The sequence below is a fragment of the Phalangium opilio genome, unplaced genomic scaffold (genome assembly GCF_054372755.1).
Source record: "Phalangium opilio isolate 3A_F unplaced genomic scaffold, DU_Popi_V2 ptg000352l_1, whole genome shotgun sequence".
NCBI lineage: Eukaryota > Metazoa > Arthropoda > Arachnida > Opiliones > Phalangiidae > Phalangium > Phalangium opilio.
The window spans coordinates 2,585,228-2,603,712 of NW_028324228.1; the positions used below are offsets into that span (position 1 = coordinate 2,585,228).

At 38.5% G+C, this 18,485-nt stretch overlaps 1 protein-coding gene across 2 annotated transcripts; it reads left to right on the plus strand.

Annotated features, from left to right (window-relative positions):
- The first annotated feature begins 2,483 nt into the window (after positions 1–2,483).
- Positions 2,484–16,833, plus strand: LOC149602856 (ATP-binding cassette sub-family C member 1-like). Of its 2 annotated transcripts, XM_089860374.1 has the most exons (21): positions 2,484–2,623; positions 2,743–2,919; positions 3,659–3,772; positions 3,852–3,989; positions 4,058–4,195; positions 4,442–4,500; positions 4,922–5,224; positions 6,030–6,204; positions 6,883–7,137; positions 8,838–9,041; positions 9,251–9,397; positions 10,301–10,391; positions 10,505–10,869; positions 12,159–12,326; positions 12,383–12,558; positions 12,674–12,779; positions 13,386–13,910; positions 14,655–14,854; positions 15,536–15,662; positions 15,806–16,575; positions 16,642–16,833. In XM_089860374.1, the coding sequence occupies exons 1-21, from the start codon at positions 2,594–2,596 to the stop codon at positions 16,751–16,753; spliced, it is 4,380 nt and encodes a 1,459-aa protein (XP_089716500.1). In that variant the 5' UTR covers positions 2,484–2,593; the 3' UTR covers positions 16,754–16,833. The 2 variants fall into 2 exon arrangements, with proteins under 2 accessions (XP_089716500.1, XP_089716501.1); XM_089860375.1 differs by lacking the exons at positions 2,484–2,623; positions 2,743–2,919; positions 3,659–3,772 and having other exon boundaries at positions 3,874–3,999.
- Positions 16,834–18,485: the final 1,652 nt, after the last annotated feature.

An 18,485-nucleotide genomic window follows, 5' to 3' on the forward strand; every position in this document is an offset into this window, starting at 1 on the left:
CCCTCTTACGGCTGACTAGGCACTTTTTCCCTTGCCCTTTTCCGCGAGCAGGTCGTAAATTCTTAAATAATAATAATAATAATAATAATCTAAGCTTTGCCTAGGAAGGGATATCCACACTAAGCCTGTGGCTTGTTTACAGGTGGGTCCCTTTACAATGCATAGAGGGGTGGTGGCTAGCCCCTATGCCACAGCTAACCGACAGCGCCCTATACTAACTATTACCGTTAACCTCAGCAAGCTTTGATGGAAAGGAGAAACCGGGTTAGACCGCGGAGGAAAACTCCTTTAACAAGCGGGGAGAGAACTTGCAAACTCTACGCAGTTTATTATTTATAAAATAATAATTTATTTCATTAATAAATTTTCCTAAGCAGTGTGTAAACCGATTACACTTGGTGGCTGGCGAAGAAGGAAAACACTATAGGTAAGAGTTTAAACTGATATAGACGTACTCTACGCATAAGGGCAAACTAATGTTTTCTTTCTCAAAGGGTTAGTTCTGATTTAAATGAATGAGAGGTGGAAATAAATAATATTGTTCAATTTATTTTCGAAATAAATTTATGTCACTTATAAACATAAATTAACGTAGCGAAAAAAATCATATATCGCTAATATAATTATAATATTCAAATAGTAAAATTAAAAATAGTTAATAAAGCCGGGGTCTTTTCATAATAAATTAATGACATTCCAGTGACTAGTGAGTGTAAACGTTGAAAAGAACCCAGATTGGGCCTTCTTGTTAACAGCGGGATTATATTGGGGCCTTGAAAACTTTTTACCTCTCCGTGTGACGTAGTCCAGGAGAGGTTCTGTAACGGCCGTGTCTGTCTGTGTGTCTGTCTGTCTGTGTGTGTGTGTGTGTGTGTGTCTGTCTGTCCGTTGTTACACCCACGTGACCGCGTTCGCAGTTTGCGTATCGGAGCAAACGTGTTGGCCATTTCCGAACTGCTTTCACAGTCACGGAAATGGCTCCTCTACTTGAGTTCTCACACCACCATCTTCTGGTCTTTGTCCATCCCACACGGACACCAGTCTGTTCTTACTGGCTTCTAATCACCACCATCTTCTGGTCTTTGTCCATCCCACACGGACACCAGTCTGTTCTTACTGGCTTCTAATCACCACCATCTTCTGTTCTTTGTCAATCCCACATTTACACCAGTCTGCACTTACACTGGCTTCTAACACCACCATCCACTGGTCTTCCGTCTATTCCACATAGACACCAATCTGTATCATTGGCTTCTACTCCATTATCATCGTTTGGTTTTAGGATATACGCGGCGATCAGCTAGGGTTACGAGAAACGTCTAGCCTCCCTAAGGTGGGATCGCCACCAAAGGTTTTCGCAATTGCGCTTTTTCCTTACTATTATAATGGAAACGAATACCCCCAAATTTGAAAAAAGCGGGCAAGAGGGGTACCCTTCACTTTAAACGTCAATATTAGCAAAGTTTGAGAAGATAATAGGTATAACTTTATTTTAAACGATTTAACTATTATTAATGTTAATTATTGAAGATTAAAATAATTAAAAATAATTATATTTATTTAAATATTAAAGATAAACCTCTCGTGCAAAGAGAGAGATTATCATTGCCTCCTATATCTACCAAGGCCCGTGCATGCGATATATTTCCTTCATTGCCTCCTATATCTATCAAGGCCCGTGCATTGTGATATATTTCATTCATTGCCTCCTATATCTATCAAGGCCCGTGCATTGTGATATATTTCATTCATTGCCTCCTATATCTATCAAGGCCCGTGCATTGCGATATATTTTTCAAAACAACAACAAAAATGGGAAACCCCAACTCAGAAACATAACGTTTTCATTGGATACTTAAGTTTATATAATCTTCTTGACACGGAGAGGTAATATTTTGGTTTTCCCAACTTGTCCTATGTTTGTGTTTAGTAGTACCATTTGTTTTTTGCTGTTTATCGTGATATCGCCCAGAACGCGGCTTAAACGGAGGCTGTGTTTGAAGTTTGACGTGAAAGGAGTTAATCTTAAGCTCCCGGATGTTGCAAAGGCGCACTAGGCCCTAGGTTCAGATTTGGATCTGCCCCGATTTGTTGCCGTAAGCCTAAGAGACGTGATTTAATGTAACTAAATAGCCGTAAACAATTATACATATATTATTCTTTTATAGCTTTATCAAATTAAACGATTATCTTCTTTAGATTTATATATAAAAGTCAACTGTAGCGTTTTATCAAAAGGTTAATAATCTAGAACACTCGATTATACGTCTCAGTTCAGTGGATTATTTCAGCCACTGTTGTATGATATATGAACGGCGAGCAGTGCCTGTTATCAGCGATTTTTATAAGAAGATTTTATTTTTAACGTGAGGTCTATATTATTTTGGTTTTGAATCACTTTAATTCTGTACATGTATACACTTTGCAATAAACATATGTTACGAACTAGGTTGAAGTACTTGCTATGTAGGGGATTAAGCGATCGAAAACTGTTTTTCCAAAAGATATAGTGATATTTCAGTCGTCTAAAAGCCGCACAGTTACGAGCCTCGGAATTAAGCTCTTTGACAATTTAATTCTTCTTATTTTTTAAATGGATCAGTTTTGTCAATCTAAATTTTGGGTATGTCACGCCTTGATTACTTCACCAGCTCTGCCATACCCTTAGATTAAGGAATCAGTTCTAGCAAGATTCTACGCGATGTTTTTTCTAATTATGGAGAATGTAAGTGTCTTTAATAGGACGCCAATTTAACATGGTACACGGATAACCCCGATTTCTCGCCGTGTTTCCAAAGGACCATATTGGTCTGGGTGCCATGCGCTGTATTATGGTTGTTTCTTCCCTTGGAGATATCGCTGATCACGAAATCGGAACGGAAAAGCATTCGCACTTCTCATCTAGCAATTATAAAATGTGTAAGTCCTTCTATATTCAATGAGCACTTATGATCATTCAGTTCCGGGGATCTTTTTCTTTAAAGAAAATTAGCTCCTCACTGAGAATCTCTTTCGAAATGACCTCTTAAAGGAATATACCCTTTTCAAAAGCAAGGCCGCAGTGTTGTCTGCTTTATATAGGGAATTAAGACGCAACATCCGCCATTTGGATGCACAGACGAAAGTATAGGGCTTCAAAGTTCACAGTCCCCTAAATTACTTTTGTTTGAAGTCATGTTTAACGCCTTTCGATTCACAAACCGAAATTTCTGTCTTAAGATAACAAGATGGTGAAACACTAGCCTCTATTTTACCTTTAACTTTTGAAAAGGGTCTATTAAACTTACTAATCAACTATTGTCATCCGGATTATCAATTACACTAGGTGTTTGTAAAATTGAACTGCGACAATCCAAAGTTTTGCGTTATTTTTAACCATCTGAGACGTAAACCTGAATTTCGAACGCATAATCTCTATGTTACAGAAACTCTTCAAGACATGTTATTGATTTGAGATATAATTGTAATCTGTTAAATGAATAAGCTAAACTTTGGAGCATCGTATGATCATGGGATAGGGTTCATATATCATAAGCATTAGTGTGACATCACTCATGCTATTTGCCCATAGAAAGCTAATCCTGTGACGTTTCACCTGGACAATGACGTCACAACTGAGATAGCTCAATAGATATAGCTTGCTTCTTTATCGTTCCAGCTCTTGGTTTCGTTACTTGCCTCAATTAGCGTTTTAAAATTTGGAGAACAAATTTACCATGGAGATTTTCAAGTTGTTGACAATTTAGCGCTAGTCCTTCAGTTCGTAACTTATGTAAGGAAGTAGTTCTGGTAACATCTTCTCTACGTTAAGACTTGTATTTGGTAAAATAATTTGAGTACCCTTGTTTCAGATTCTGGTATTGTTGCTGATAGTTTACGGCAGAGGGGGCGGTGCGATGTTGTCGGGAATCCTTGCCTTGTTTTGGTTTCTCTTTACGCTAAGCAAAACAATAACACTGAGATCAGCGATCATGAAATACTATTTCCAAGTTAGTAATGGTTGTTGTTTATATTTACTAATAGTTGTAAGGCCTTAAAAAAATTCATTATTTTTCAGAACGACAAAGATGAATACTTCGAACTGGTAATTGAGTCGGTAATTTATCCTTTAGTAGTAGTTACCTTCGTACTGAACACACTGAGTGACACTGCACCGTACTTCGATAAACGGAAATACATGATCGAAGACGAATGGGTAATACTCTTAAAAATATTGCTCACATATTTGAGTAAGAAATTTTTTATATTGGGTATTATGCACTACTTCTCTTCGCTATTTTGTTAAAGAATAAGTTTTTTTAAGGAGTCAACTCGAGTCGAGAATAAAAAACATATGAGAAATAATGTTTTCTGATCCAATGTTTTACTCATATATTCGAGAGAAATTTTTTATCATTGTTTGTATTAAAATGATTTAAAAAATTATATTTTAAACCTTTAGAAATCAAAAGAAGAGGATGCATCGTTTTGTTCACGTATGGTACATACATGGCTCAACAGGTAGGTCTATGAATGATCAAAAAAGACTCGAACAGGGATAGATTTAATTTTAGAAGTGGGAATGGAGAACAGAGTAATCTGGGCGCGCGTGAAAGTCTCGGATCCCCTTCCCCGGGAAGTAGAGGGGGGCATGAAAGAAGCGGCGGGTCATAGCGACAGAGGTATAAAAGAACTACGTATTTTTCGCCGTCCCCGTCAGAAACGTCATCAAAACGTAGTTTAAGTGAGTCAATAAGATAATTTTAAGTTTTCGTTACGTGTTGGAGGGACGGGCTCTATACTGGGCTATGAGTCGGCCTGAAGTAAATACAAACCGTTCTCCGTTCCTAATTCTAAAATTAAATCTATCCCTGACATGAATTAAGAACAAAATGGTTCTTCATTCCTTTTTTCTAAATGGCGGTTTTTAATCGAATTGTAGCGCACTATGGAAAGGTTGGAAGAAAACCCTAGAGCCATCGGACGTGTTCGACCTGAATCACTCTGAACAAGCGATAACTGTCTCACGTATTTTTGAAAAACACTTGAGATCCCAAGCGAAGACCAATAATGATAGCGATCAAATTAAAATGAAAAGCTCTTCCGGAGAACGAAGCAGACCAAAAAAAGAAAGCAAATCGATCTCTTGGCCGTTGTTGAGAACAATTGGACCTTGTCTGACTGCTGGAGTGGTCTTGCAAGTTCTCTCCGATGTGACGTCTTTTGCATCACCCCTTTTGTTAGGGTAAGTTCGTTTACTTTTTAACTGTATCCGAGACGTCACAAGTGATTACAGAAGAATCTCGAAGGTGTCCCTCTGTTTCTCCTAATGTCATTTGCCCCAATGTTAAAATTCCCCCGAAGGCTTTTTGTGTGCTTCAGCCAAACGCGCTTAGTCCAATTTTCGTTCTCCCCAAAGGTATGATAAATACTCCGGATTATATTACCAAACATTACATTTTCGGTTTATATGAATAAAATTTAGTGCTCTTCGAGAAGCACGGGAAGTGGAAAAGAGTCGATAAACATTAATTATGCTTAAGAAGGTTGTAACTTTTGTGTACCTTCATAAAGTAAGGGAAAATGTAATAAGACTTGATACAGCAAATGAACTTGTTATTTGGTAGGCCGGTTTAGGGATTCAAATATATTTCTATCGATAAGAAGTTTTTGCAAAAACGATCTTTCCTCGAGTTGTGGTTTAAGATTTTACCCAGTCAGTGTTCTGGTATAAATACTTCGTTACTTTGGTTCAGCTATAGTGACATGTACTAATCTTAGATCTATGGGTATAGTGATATGGCGTATACTATATTACCTCACACCACAATAGTAAACGGCAAAATAGCGATGCTCAAAAATGGAGTTATCCATGGAAAAGTTTGATTTGCCCTGAAAGTGATTTGAATCTGAATCAAACTGTTCTGTGCTTATAAGTTTTTGACGATACGTTCTTGAGGATAAACCTTAGGGAAAGAGGAAAGAGTTTTCACCTGCTCTTTCACTTCGTTGTTCAACAATTTATCAAGTTTATTCCATTCTACCTTTAGTGTCATAATTGATTTCCTTACGAGCGAAGAACCTTCATGGAAGGGTATTTTCTACGTTTGCATTTACGGTCTGGCCGGTGTCTTGCAATCTCTGTTACAAGAAGGAAGCGCCATTTTTCACACTAAAATAGGACTGAGGCTCAAATCTGCCACCATGCACGTTCTTTACAAGAAAGTGAGTTAGTGTTATCAGAAGTGAATTAAATTAGCCAAGGAAGTAAAGAATTACAAAAGCTGGTATAGCGAACGTCTCTGCTGGGGTAAGAACTCCATCTAACTACATGGATAGGGGGTTAAATTTTCCCCCTTTCCTAACACTGTTAGAAATCTCGAGCTCCTCTCTAGGAAGTCTTTTTTGACGTGAGCGGGGCGTGACTTCTTCAGCCCATGAACGCTGGATCTCTAAAAGGTAGATTGTTTGCTTTATAAAAAAATAAAAAAAGGAACGGCCACGGTCGTTAAAAATTTTTTTTTCAATAGAAAAAATTAAATGACCTTGACTGTTCCAAAATTCACACCCCCCATCCCTTCTCCTGATTCTATGCTAAAGAGGGCTCGGTTTTACAGTGGAAGGGGGCGTTTCCGACCCCTTTAGAGATACAGTGTTCATTTTCAGCCAATAGTTTTTTCTCTCTCAATAGGGCAAATTTTGGCGTAGGAGTCGCACCTAAACCGGAGATCTGAGAAAAATTATCGCGAGGTGGCGAATGTGTCGCCCTTCTTCAGTATTTCTACACATGAGAGGGGAGTCCCAAACCTCGCTTTTGGTTACTTCCTAGGCTAATTTAATGGACTTCTGGTGTTATCTTGATAGTAAATATGGAACGATAAAAAATGATACTCTTTGAAACAGACATTTCGTTTGGCAAGTATCGACAGACGTGACTTGACAATGGGTGAAATACTTAACACGATGTACGTCGACACCAACAGATTCCAAATTCTGTCGTCGCAACTGAGCCTTTTGTGGTCGGTTCCACTGCAAGTAATTTTGTGCTTCGTTTTCATGTATCAAGAACTGGGATATTCAGCCTTTGCAGGAATCGTACCAATTGTTGTTTTGGTTCCACTTAGCTACCTGAGCACCAAGAAATACAAAGAATTGCAGGTAATTTTATCCAATTAAACATCACTAGATCCATGAATCTATATAACTATGAATATACAGCTGCGTAACGCTATCTAACCTCTCGAAAAGGTTTGGGCGGGGCTTAGCGAAGACATTAGTCATGTGTCTGCTAGTGTTAGGAGCGGGAGAAGGGAGGGCGAATCGGGGGGGTGTAAATTCGAAACGTCACTTCCTCTTGTCTCGTGATTGGCTACGCAAAAAGCGTCAAAGCCAGGAGGGTAACACCCAAACCAAATCGACATGATAGAAGGGGCATATGATAGAGCTGTATATTCATAGTTATATAGGTTCATGCTAGATCGTATTCGAGATCACAATAGAGATTTACTAAGTGTATATTTTAGTAAATCAATTTCTTCTACTCACCTACTCACCCCCACACCCGTTCTTGGTTTGAGATTCAGGCAACCGAAAACTCACAAATTATTTGCTGATTGTTAACTTATATTCCTGGTGTTGGATAATGTTAATTGCTTTCACTTTAATATACTACTTTAAACCTCGGAGGGTTTTGCGAATACCAAGATTTCAAAAACAAATGAACATTCATGAACACTTGGGCTAAAGAACTACAGTTTGACTGTTTAAATTGTCTATAGGTTGAATATTATAAACCAGCACTACACCCTTAGTGGGAAGCCATTATATAAGCTGTTCCCGTATAAGCGAATTCCTTAATAACGGTCTATGTAACCGCGTTTGTTTAAATAGCGGTTTCCCAAAAACGCAGTTTAGCCGTTAAAGCAGTTCTCTATAAAGCGGTTTTCGTAAACGCGACGCACCGTTACAGCAGTTCAGTAAAGAGCAGTGCTTCCGGGATGTGAAAAACAGTGGTCGTTTATTGTACTAGGTCGGGGTTAATTGGATCAGGTTAAATTTTGTTATTTGTGCTCCATCAGTATTAGGTTAGGTGAGGTTAAGTTAGGTTTGGTTAGATTGAGAATTCTTCAAAACTTTATTTTAAAACTGCTAATCACAAAAACAGCGGCTGCTATAATTAAAACAGCAGCCGGTATTACTTAAACAGCCGTTTTGAACAACGCCGCTGTTTTTACCTCTCCGAGTGACAAAGACGTCACGGAGAGGTATTATACTGGACGTGTCTGTGTGTGTCTGCCTGTCACTGCGTTCACAGTTGGCAAATCGGAGCAAACGTGTTTTCTTAGAAAGCAATTATGGCTTCTACTCCCATCGTTAGGATTTAGTACGCGGCGATCGGCTAGGGTTACGAGAAACGTCTAGCCTCCCAATGGTAAGTGTACCAACAAAGGATCATGCAATAGTGGGTTTTCTTATCATTTATTGCGAATCAATCGCCTTATATACCCCAAATTTCCAAAAATGAGGCAAGTTACGCTTGAGTTCAAGCTTCAACAATAGCTAAGTTTTAAATTATTTTAGGAACAAAGTTTCTTAAAACGATTTAACTAGAATTAAGGTAAATTACTGACGATTGAAAGAATTAATATATATTTATTTAATTATTTAAGAAAAACCTCTTAATTAGGTCTCGACTCAGAGAGGTTTATTTTGGTTTCCCAACATTTTTCTTCCTTTTTTTTGAATCGGAGTTGCTATCTCGGAAACGGCACTTCTGGGAACTGCCGATTAGCACAGGCGGAATTTTGGCCTTTAATAATAATAATAATAATTTTCTATTTATTTATATCGTTTATTAGATAGATCTGATGAAGCTGAAAGACAACAGATTGAAAATGATGAGTGAAATCTTGAACGGAATCCGCGTCTTGAAATTGTACGCCTGGGAAAGGTCGTTCCAAAGAATCGTGCTTGAGATCAGGAAAAAAGAAATTGCGGTTCTAAAGAAGCAAGCGTTCTTCCAAGGAATAAACCTTTTTATAGCAAATATCATACCGATTTTGGTACGATCACAAAAGTGGAACTGAAGAGAAACGACACCATTTCACAGTGCGTCCTTGGAGTGAGAACAGAGGTTGAAGGGGAATACGTTCCCGGTGTGGGGGCAAATCTTATTCAAAACGGAAACCATTATGTCAATACCCTGCTCTTAAACTCCAAGTCGTACTCTAAATTTGTTTCATTTCTTACAGATATTTTTCTAAATATTCAGATTAGTTCACCGTGTTTCGCAATGTATGTGTTAATTGACGAAGACAACGATCTCACAATGAGGAAAGCTTTTGTGTCCTTTCAATTGGTACGATTAATAGCGGCGTCAATGCTCACGTTTCCTGATTTAATAAACACCTTAGTTTTGGTAAGATCGTTTTCAAGCACATTTATTATTATTATTATTCTACTAAAAACATAATAAGTGTTTGAATATATACGGGGACGTCTGCGATACATTGTAATATTGTCCGAAGCAAAAAGAAGATTGATTTGAGTGACAATTACCACCAATCATTTTTTAAATATTCGAATACTTCCTGGTACCGGGTACTTACACAAGCCTAAATATTACTAAGAATCCATTCAATTTGCTTTCAAAGAGTTTTACCCCGATTCTTTTTGAAATTAATAAAATTTTAGATTTACTAGTTAAGTTTTGGTGTTTCGCGAGCTGTTTGAATACGTTGCAGCAGACGCTATTTTAATCGAAACGGAACAAAGCATCAAACATTTGCTCAGCAACCTATGACGTTGCGGTGACAATACAAACGCAAAGGAGAAAAACTGATATTACCGTTGAGGGTTGTTGAACGTGGCCTGTAATTTATTTTTCGATGCTTGGTAATTCCAAGCCGGAGTTGATAGTGTAGAAAAAAAAGGAAAATAGCACATTTAACGTAACGTTAACATATAAAATTTCAAAAGGCGATTTATGGAAGCATTTTCATCTGTCCTTTATATCCACTGTTTTGTGTGTGGAACAGCAAAAATTAAATTGACTCTCTTTAGTAGTTACTGAAAAAATGCGTTGAAGCGAGTTCAGATTTTACAATGAAAGCTTCGCTCAATCACTACCGCGTGTGCGTAGTTCATTTTATTGGTAGTTGTGATAACTGAACTATTTTAATATTCGGAAAAAAATCGTTTTCCATGGCGAGCAGATGCTTTGTTTAGAAAATAAGAAATTAACTAGATTGCACAATTGACACTTCATCTAATTAAAGCAATAGGATTTAGCCACTGAAGTTGCGTTAATTGTTCTTCACAGACTCATGTCTCCGTAAAGAGAATTGCTCAGATGTTAAATCGCGGGGAAGCCAAGGATTACGTGGAGCATTTGACTAGCGACACCGTATATGGTATGTCATTGTAAAAAAAACTCTGATTGAATTCAGATTCTGAACTACATAGCCCATTTTTTGTACATAAATATTTTAAACACCATGATTACATTGATTTTATCAAACTTCAGTAATTGAGATTCAGAAGGGAACGTTTCATTGGAACCTGGAAGATCCAGCGACTCTTCAGGACATCAATTTGAAAGTTTCCCGTGGTTCGTTGGTGGCCGTAGTGGGTCCTGTGGGTTGTGGCAAGTCTTCTCTCTTGTCCGCTTTGGTTTCTGAGATTCAGAAGGCCGAGGGAGAGGTGAGAGTGGTCGGGAGAGTGGGATATGTCACTCAACAACCCTGGATCCAGAACGCCTCACTCAGAGAGAATATTCTCTTCGTTGCCGACATGGACCAAGAAAGATACAATAACGTCATAAGCGCGTGCGCCCTCCAATCTGATCTCGACCAGCTTCCCGCTGACGATGAAACAGAGATCGGAGAAAGAGTACGTATCAAAAACTATGAAGGTAGTAGAAAGAATTTATAATAGGGAGTGGAAACTGAGGAATATTATGTAGCTCAAAAATCACGTGATCAACAAAACTGGCCAGGTCTATTTCCGGTACTATTTTTCTAGGGTGGGTCTAGAATGTTGCGGGAGGGTCTAGGGGAGATGGACACTACCTTTTTAGGGAAAGAGAAACATCTGACTTAAAATAACTCCTCATGGCGCCAGTCGCACTCGAAATCGCGAACCCTTATTGGGTAATTGTACATTCAACAGTGACTGAGGGCAAACTTTAAAATTAAAGTAGAATCATGTGACCGGAAATTTACCTGGCCAGTTTAAGCGTCGCAGCCTACTTGTTTGAGCTACATTGTATCAGAGAGAATTTATAATAGGGAGTGGTCACATGAATCTCCTTCAATTTTAAAGTTTGCCCTCAATCACTGTTGGTTGTACAATTACCCAATAAGGGTTCTCGATCTCGAGTGCGACTGGCGCCATTTGGAGTTATTTTAAGTCAGACGTTTCCCTTTCCCTAAAAAGGTAGTGTCCATCTCCCCTAGACCCTCCCGCAACATTCTAGACCCACCCTAGAGAGGGAGGGGCCACAAAAATAGTACCGGAAATAGACCTGGCCAGTTTTGTTAATCACGTAATATTTGAGCTTCATAATATTCCTCAGTTTCCACTCCCTATTATAAATTCTCCCTGATTGTACTTAGCACTGTCAAGGGAAAGAGCTTCACTCCCTATTATAAATTCTCTCTGGTTCGAGTGACATACTCAATTAAAAATGTGTTCAATTATTTTGTGCTTAAGCAACTAATTGATAATGCCGGTAGCCCTAATGATTGCTAGATTTATTCAATAGTTTGAAAGTTTTAGGAGCGTTTAGCCAATGTTGCTGTTTACTTTTGAATTTTATTATCAATTGATTTCGGCAGTTTTTACCTCTCCAAGTGACGATGACGTCACGGAGAGCTATTAAACTGGATGTGTCTGTGTGTCTTGTCTGTCTATATCTGTCATCGCTTTCCCAGTTGGCAAATCGAAGCAAACGTATTCACAACATCCGTACTGCGTTCATAGAAATCGATACTGTTTACTACTCCATTATCATCGTTAGGGCTAAAACGTTAAGAGAGAGTTAAAGATTATTTTTTCTATTATACGTTCTTATTTACCAAACACTCTCAACAGTAACCTCTGACAATTTCGGTGGATATATTTGTTTAGATTTTAGAGTCACTTGCATTGGACAAGTGTTAACTTAATATACATTACAGGGTATCAACTTGAGTGGTGGACAAAAACAAAGGATCAACTTGGCAAGAGCAATTTATCGCGATGACGATGTCTACCTCTTGGATGACCCGTTGGGTGCGGTTGACTCGCACGTGGCTAAGCATCTCTTCAACGAAGTCATCGGACCAAATGGATTGCTCAGAAACAAAGTAGGCGACGCTATAGGCTTATAAGTAGTTCGACAAATTCCTCTTCAACATTACAGACCCGAGTGTTGGTGACTCATAACTTAAGCTTCATACGGCAAATGGACCAGATCTACTTCATGAACGGCGGCCAAATTATCGAGAAGGGAACGTACAATGAAATCATGAGCCGTGAGGGAATGGCCAGAGAATATTTTGCAGAACACATGAACGACGAGGATAATGAAAAATTGTGGTGAGAAAATAGGGGCTATATCTACAGGCAGTTGTACTGCAGGTAGAGATTGCCAATGAATAAGAACTCTTTTGAATGGATTGTGCCAATCAGTTTGATCATCCCATTTTTGTAGTAAGTTAAATACTGGTGTAGAGAAATATCATGTTGCATCCAACGGAAAAGCATCGGATAAAAATGAGGCGATACTTATGACGAAAGAGACGCTCAAAAAAGGAAGAGTGAGTTCTATCAAGAAGAAATATTCCTATAAGAAGGATTAAATTCGCCTCTGGTGCACGTGTGATTGTCGACAAAACCCCTTCAATGTATTGAAGGGAGGCGGGACTTAATATTATATCTTACTCTGTGTTTTCCACCATCTATGTCTTTTACCTTTTCGTTAAGCCTTGGTTTGGTTTTTGGAACTCATGATATCAGAAGAATAATACACTCGATTTGATTTAGAAATAATTAGGGATCGATTTTCACGTAGGGACACGTATTCAAAATAAAAAAATAAGGTTCAGAATATTTAACTATGTTGTTAATGAAAATTAAAAAAACAATCCCGTACCGTTTCGGCACCGGAGGTAGCACCAAGTCCTTTTTTCTCTTGTCGGAAATACGTCATTCGCGTCTGTATGAACTACCCCCACAGAACACAATGGGAAAAAGCAGAGTTATGACATACAGGAGTGAGGCTTTCTTGTCCACTCACACCGGCGTAAGAGTATAAGCCTAAAACCTGGCTAATTTAAGCCTTCTTATAGGTTTATTACTTCTTGGATCTGTTTAGTAGACCATCCTTAGTAGTAAAAAGTCAATAACAATTTTCTTATTTGCAGACACCGCTGGCGGCATATAAACACTATTTTAAAGCCTTTGGTGTGATATGGTGTGTACTGTTGCTATTTACACTTGCCAGCGCTCCGACCTTTAATTTGGCGTCGGTGTACTGGCTGTCGCTTTGGTGCGCGGACACGATAGAAGATGTAAAAGCGAACCCAGAATTAAAGACTACCCGTATAGCGGTCTTATTGGTTTTAGGTCTAGGCTCATCAATTTCGGCATTTTTGAATTCATTCGTCATGCTCATTCGCAGCCTACGAGCGACAAACGCTTTACACGTGAAAATGCTCGACAGTGTATCTCGTGCTCCCATGTCCTTCTTTGACACGACCCCCATTGGAAGGATACTTAATCGGTTCTCGCAAGATATCGACACACTCGACCAGCAACTACCTTCGTTGTTGAGAATGACTTGTTTCTCATTTATGTATATAGTTCTTTCCAATTTAACAAATGCAGTTTACTTACCATTATTTATAATTCCTTGTGTTTCTGTCATTGTTGGATACTTTTTGCTTCAGGTAAGAATTTGAATTCAGTCTAATTAATTGTTTTTAACCTGCAAATTGTCGATGTTAAATTGGGAAATATTTGATTGTGGATGGCAGCGTTATATTTTTGGTAAAGTTGCCTGAATGAACTCGACAAAGGGAAATCTTCCCAAATTAATATAAAACTTTGGGTAAAATAACCCAGATCTGTGAAAAATTTCATTGAGAAATTAGCATTACAAAAAATGCAGGTGTCTTAGAGGCGTACTGTAACCTGTTCGGAAAGTCATGAAATGTTAGGTTAGCTTTCCTTTGTTTATTTGAACCTCAATAGTATTAGGTTGAACCCCAATATTATTAGGTCTGGACCGTCTGGTAAGGGTAGGTTAGGCTTGCTTTGGTTATTTAAACCTCAGTAGTAACAGAATAGTAAAACTTAGGTGAGGTAAGTATACGATTGAGAATTGTTCAGTACTTAGTTTACTACTATTATTTCCCAAAACAGTAGTTTTGAACAACGCCGCTGTTTTTTGGAATTGCTATTTAGGGAACTGCAGATACGCGGTTCACTCACTATCTTAAACCCAAAGCGCAAAATTGTTTAATCCTTCAGCGAAACTGAAAAATTAAGTAGCACAAATGCTGGTCGATTTTTATAAGCTTAAGATGGGGTGGAAAAGTACTGATCATAAATGTCAAACCTAACTACCCGCGTGTTCGCCGTGCTCCTTGCGCGGTATAATTTTCTCTCATGTGTTCCGACGTCTTTTTCAGCGTTTCTTGATGGCAAGTAATCGTCAACTGAAGCGAATAACTAGCGCGAGAAATTCTTTTCTGTTTTCGCATGTGGGAGCATCAGTGGCTGGTAGCACTGTTATAAGGGCTTGTAACGCTGGAGAGAACTTCGAAGGTCACTTCCTGAAACTGATCGACGAGTGCACTGCCGCTAATTACATGATGAACATGACGCAAAGGTATTTTTTGAACCGATCATTACCTCTCCAAGTGACCATGACGTCACGAAGAGGTCTGTCTGACTTAGTGTCTGTCGCAGATGGCAAATCGGGGCAAACGTGTAAAAGCAATATTAGCTGCAACTCCATTGTGATCGCGGCGATAGGCTACGGTTACGAGAAACGTCTAGCCTCCCAATGGCATTGCTTCCTCCAAAGGTTCACGCAATTGGAGGTTTTCTTATCATTCGTAGTGAATCAATCGCGCTATATACCCTTAATTTCTAAAAATTGTTAAAGAGGTATACGCTTAAATTCGAACGCATAAAATAGCTATGTTTAAATGATTTTATGAATAAAATTTCTTAAAACGATTTAACTATAATTAAGCTAAATTAATGACGATTAAAATAATTGATATCAATTATATTTATTTAAGAAAAACCTCTTAATTGCGTGTCGACTCGGAGAGGTTAATTTTGGTTTGCCAACTTGTTTTTTAATTGCAACGCTAATGGCTCGTTTCCGAAGTAGGGTTTACCGTGCTTTTTAAGCGTTTATAATGCATTCTTTGGTTTGAGTTAAATTTTAGAAGCGATCTGTGAAAATCACCACCTTTTCAAGCTTCATAATCTGTTTTCTTGTTATTGGGCAATCTGAGCTGAATAGTTTCCTAGTGAATTAAATGCTGTTTCTTTACAGATGGCTGACGGTGCGTTACAATCTTTTGGGCAACTGCTTACTCTTTTGCACAGGAATTTTTATTGTTTTAAGCAAAGAAACATTTCCAACCGATTTAGTGGGAATGATCATGATTAATGCCAATCTAGTAAGTGCTAAGAATAAAGTAAACCAATAACCTGTCGTATCTGTGTGAATTCTTTAAATACGTTTTCTATATATCACGTGATACAATTATTTTCGTTCTAAAATCCTTTGCTAACTTAATATATATATATATTTATCTTACAGGCACTACAATTAATTAAGGTCCTTATCGTTGGAACAACTGGTTTGGAAATCAGTACAGTCTCTGTAGAAAGAGTTGACGAATACTGTCATTTGGAGTCAGAGGCTGAGTGGGAGAAACCAGAATATAGGCCTCCATCCGACTGGCCTCAACGAGGACAAATCATATTCCAGGACTACAGCACCAGATACCGAGAAGGATTGGATTTGGTCTTGAAGGACATAAATGTCAGGATCGAAGCTGGAGAGAAGGTGGGCGTGGTGGGGCGGACAGGCGCAGGAAAGTCGTCACTGACGCTGGCCCTCTTCCGTCTCATCGAGGGGGTGCGCGGTCAGATCGTCATAGACGGAGTGGAGGTGGAGGGATTGGGCTTGTCCGATTTGCGATCGCGGCTGACTATCATCCCTCAAGAGCCCATCCTCTTCTCGGCCACGCTCAGACTCAATCTGGATCCATTTGGACAAGAAGATGACCAGCGACTGTGGGCCACCCTGGAACACTCGCATCTGAAATCCTTCGTGGCGTCACTCGAGCAGGGACTGGATCACCCTGTGGCCGAAGGAGGACATAATCTGAGTGTCGGGCAGCGTCAATTGGTCTGTTTGGCTCGTGCCTTGTTGAGGAACACCAAGATCCTGATCTTGGACGAAGCGACGGCATCTGTCGACATGGACACCGACGATTTAATTCAAGAAACCATTAGAAAAGATTTCGCCGACTCCACCATCATCACCATTGCTCACAGAATAAACACTATCTTGGACTACGACAAGTATACCTTCCTATAAAACTGGCAGCTACATAATTTCATAATTGTAATCTTTTAATTTTTTATTAGGGTTATGGTCCTCGATCAGGGCAAAGTTGTGGAATTTGACTCTCCGCAAACTCTCTTGAAGAATGACCAATCCCTCTTCTGCAAATTGGCTAAGGATACCAATCTTATATAGTTCATCATTTTAATGAATATTTAGCTTGACTCGAGAAAAAGCTGTACATAACTTAAAAATAAGTAAAATTTAGATTTCACTATTTAGTTATTTTCTTGCTGTCCAAGAAAATCTCACCAAAAACATCTCTGTAAAAATATGCCAAGTTGTTTCGCCGTAAAAAGAAGTGAGATCTAAAATACGGTCAAGTTATTATCTCCAGGTGAACCAACATTTTATTCGACTTAAGTTAAAACTTCTCAAGAATGTTTTTCTGACTTAGCCATTTGAATATCAAGGATTCGTTTAATTCCAGATGTGGATCGAAATTAAAATATTAAATCAAATTGGTTAAATATTCTTGATAAGCCTTTGTGGTTAAATTTGTAATTTCCGTTATTAACCTTCACGGGTGCAAAGAAGAAGGATGCAAGTTTGGAATGCTAATGGCCAAGTCAGAAAAACATTCTTGAGAAGTTTTAAGTCGAATAAAATGTTGGTTCACCTGGAGATAATAACTTGGCCGTATTTTAGATCTCACTTCTTTTTACGGCCAAACAACTTGGCATATTTTTACAGAGATGTTTTTGGTGAGATTTCACTCCTTTTTGTACGTGCATGTTCTTGTAGATTTATAGAAGTAGGATTATGAAGTGAAATAAACATTTGTACTTTTAGATTTTTATTTGTTCTTTCCAAGAGTTTTACTTGGCTTTGCCTTTTTCAACTTTTTTGCATTCAACTTTCTTTTTTTTTTCTCGGGCTGTGATAATTGTTAACCGTATTTCTATTCGAAGAACACAATATTGTGGCAACTAACACTTTTAATCAACAGAATAGATTTAAGAAAAACTAAATGAATCAAAACACGCTTAGAACCATTTCAGACGAAATGAAAAGGAAATGAGTAAAAAATTTAATTACTAAAACATTATGTAAAAAACATAAATTCTGCAATAATACGAAAGAATCATATTAGTAAAAAATATTAATATTAAAAGACGAAAAAATTAAATTATAATGTCCTATTACGAGGGGATATAAATTATAAAACCCCCATTTCAGGGGCTAACAGGGGAAAATTCCCGCTTTTGGGACTTTTTCCTTTCTTTGTATGCTAAGTCCTACTTGTATGCCAAATTTTATCATTCCCGCAACACCGGAAGTGCCCTAGACGTTTAGATGATGATTCTAATTCTAAACCCCCATTTCAGGGGCTAAAAGGGGAAAACTCCCGCTTTTGGGACTTTTCCCTTTGCTTGTATGCTTAGTGGTACAAGTATGCCGAATTTCATCATTCTAGCACCACCGGAAATGCCCTAGAGGTTTAGATGATGACTCTAATTTTAAACCCCCATTTCAGGGGCTAAAAGTGGGAAACTCCCGCTTTTGGGACTTTTCCCTTTGCTTGTATGCTTAGTGGTACAAGTATGCCAAATTTCATCATTCTAGCACCACCGGAAATGCCCTAGAGGTTTAGATGATGACTCTAATTTTAAACCCCCATTTCAGGGGCTAAATGGGGGAAACTCCCGCTTTTGGGACTTTTCCCTTTGCTTGTATGCTTAGTGGTACAAGTATGCCAAATTTCATCATTCTAGCACCACCGGAAATGCCCTAGAGGTTTTGATGATGTGTCAGTCAGTCAGTCAGTCAGTCAGTCTCATAATGTGTCATTTTCACATAGGATTATCACAGAAACCAAATGAGTTAGAAAGCTGGAAGTTGGAGGACTTCCTAGGATTAACACTGT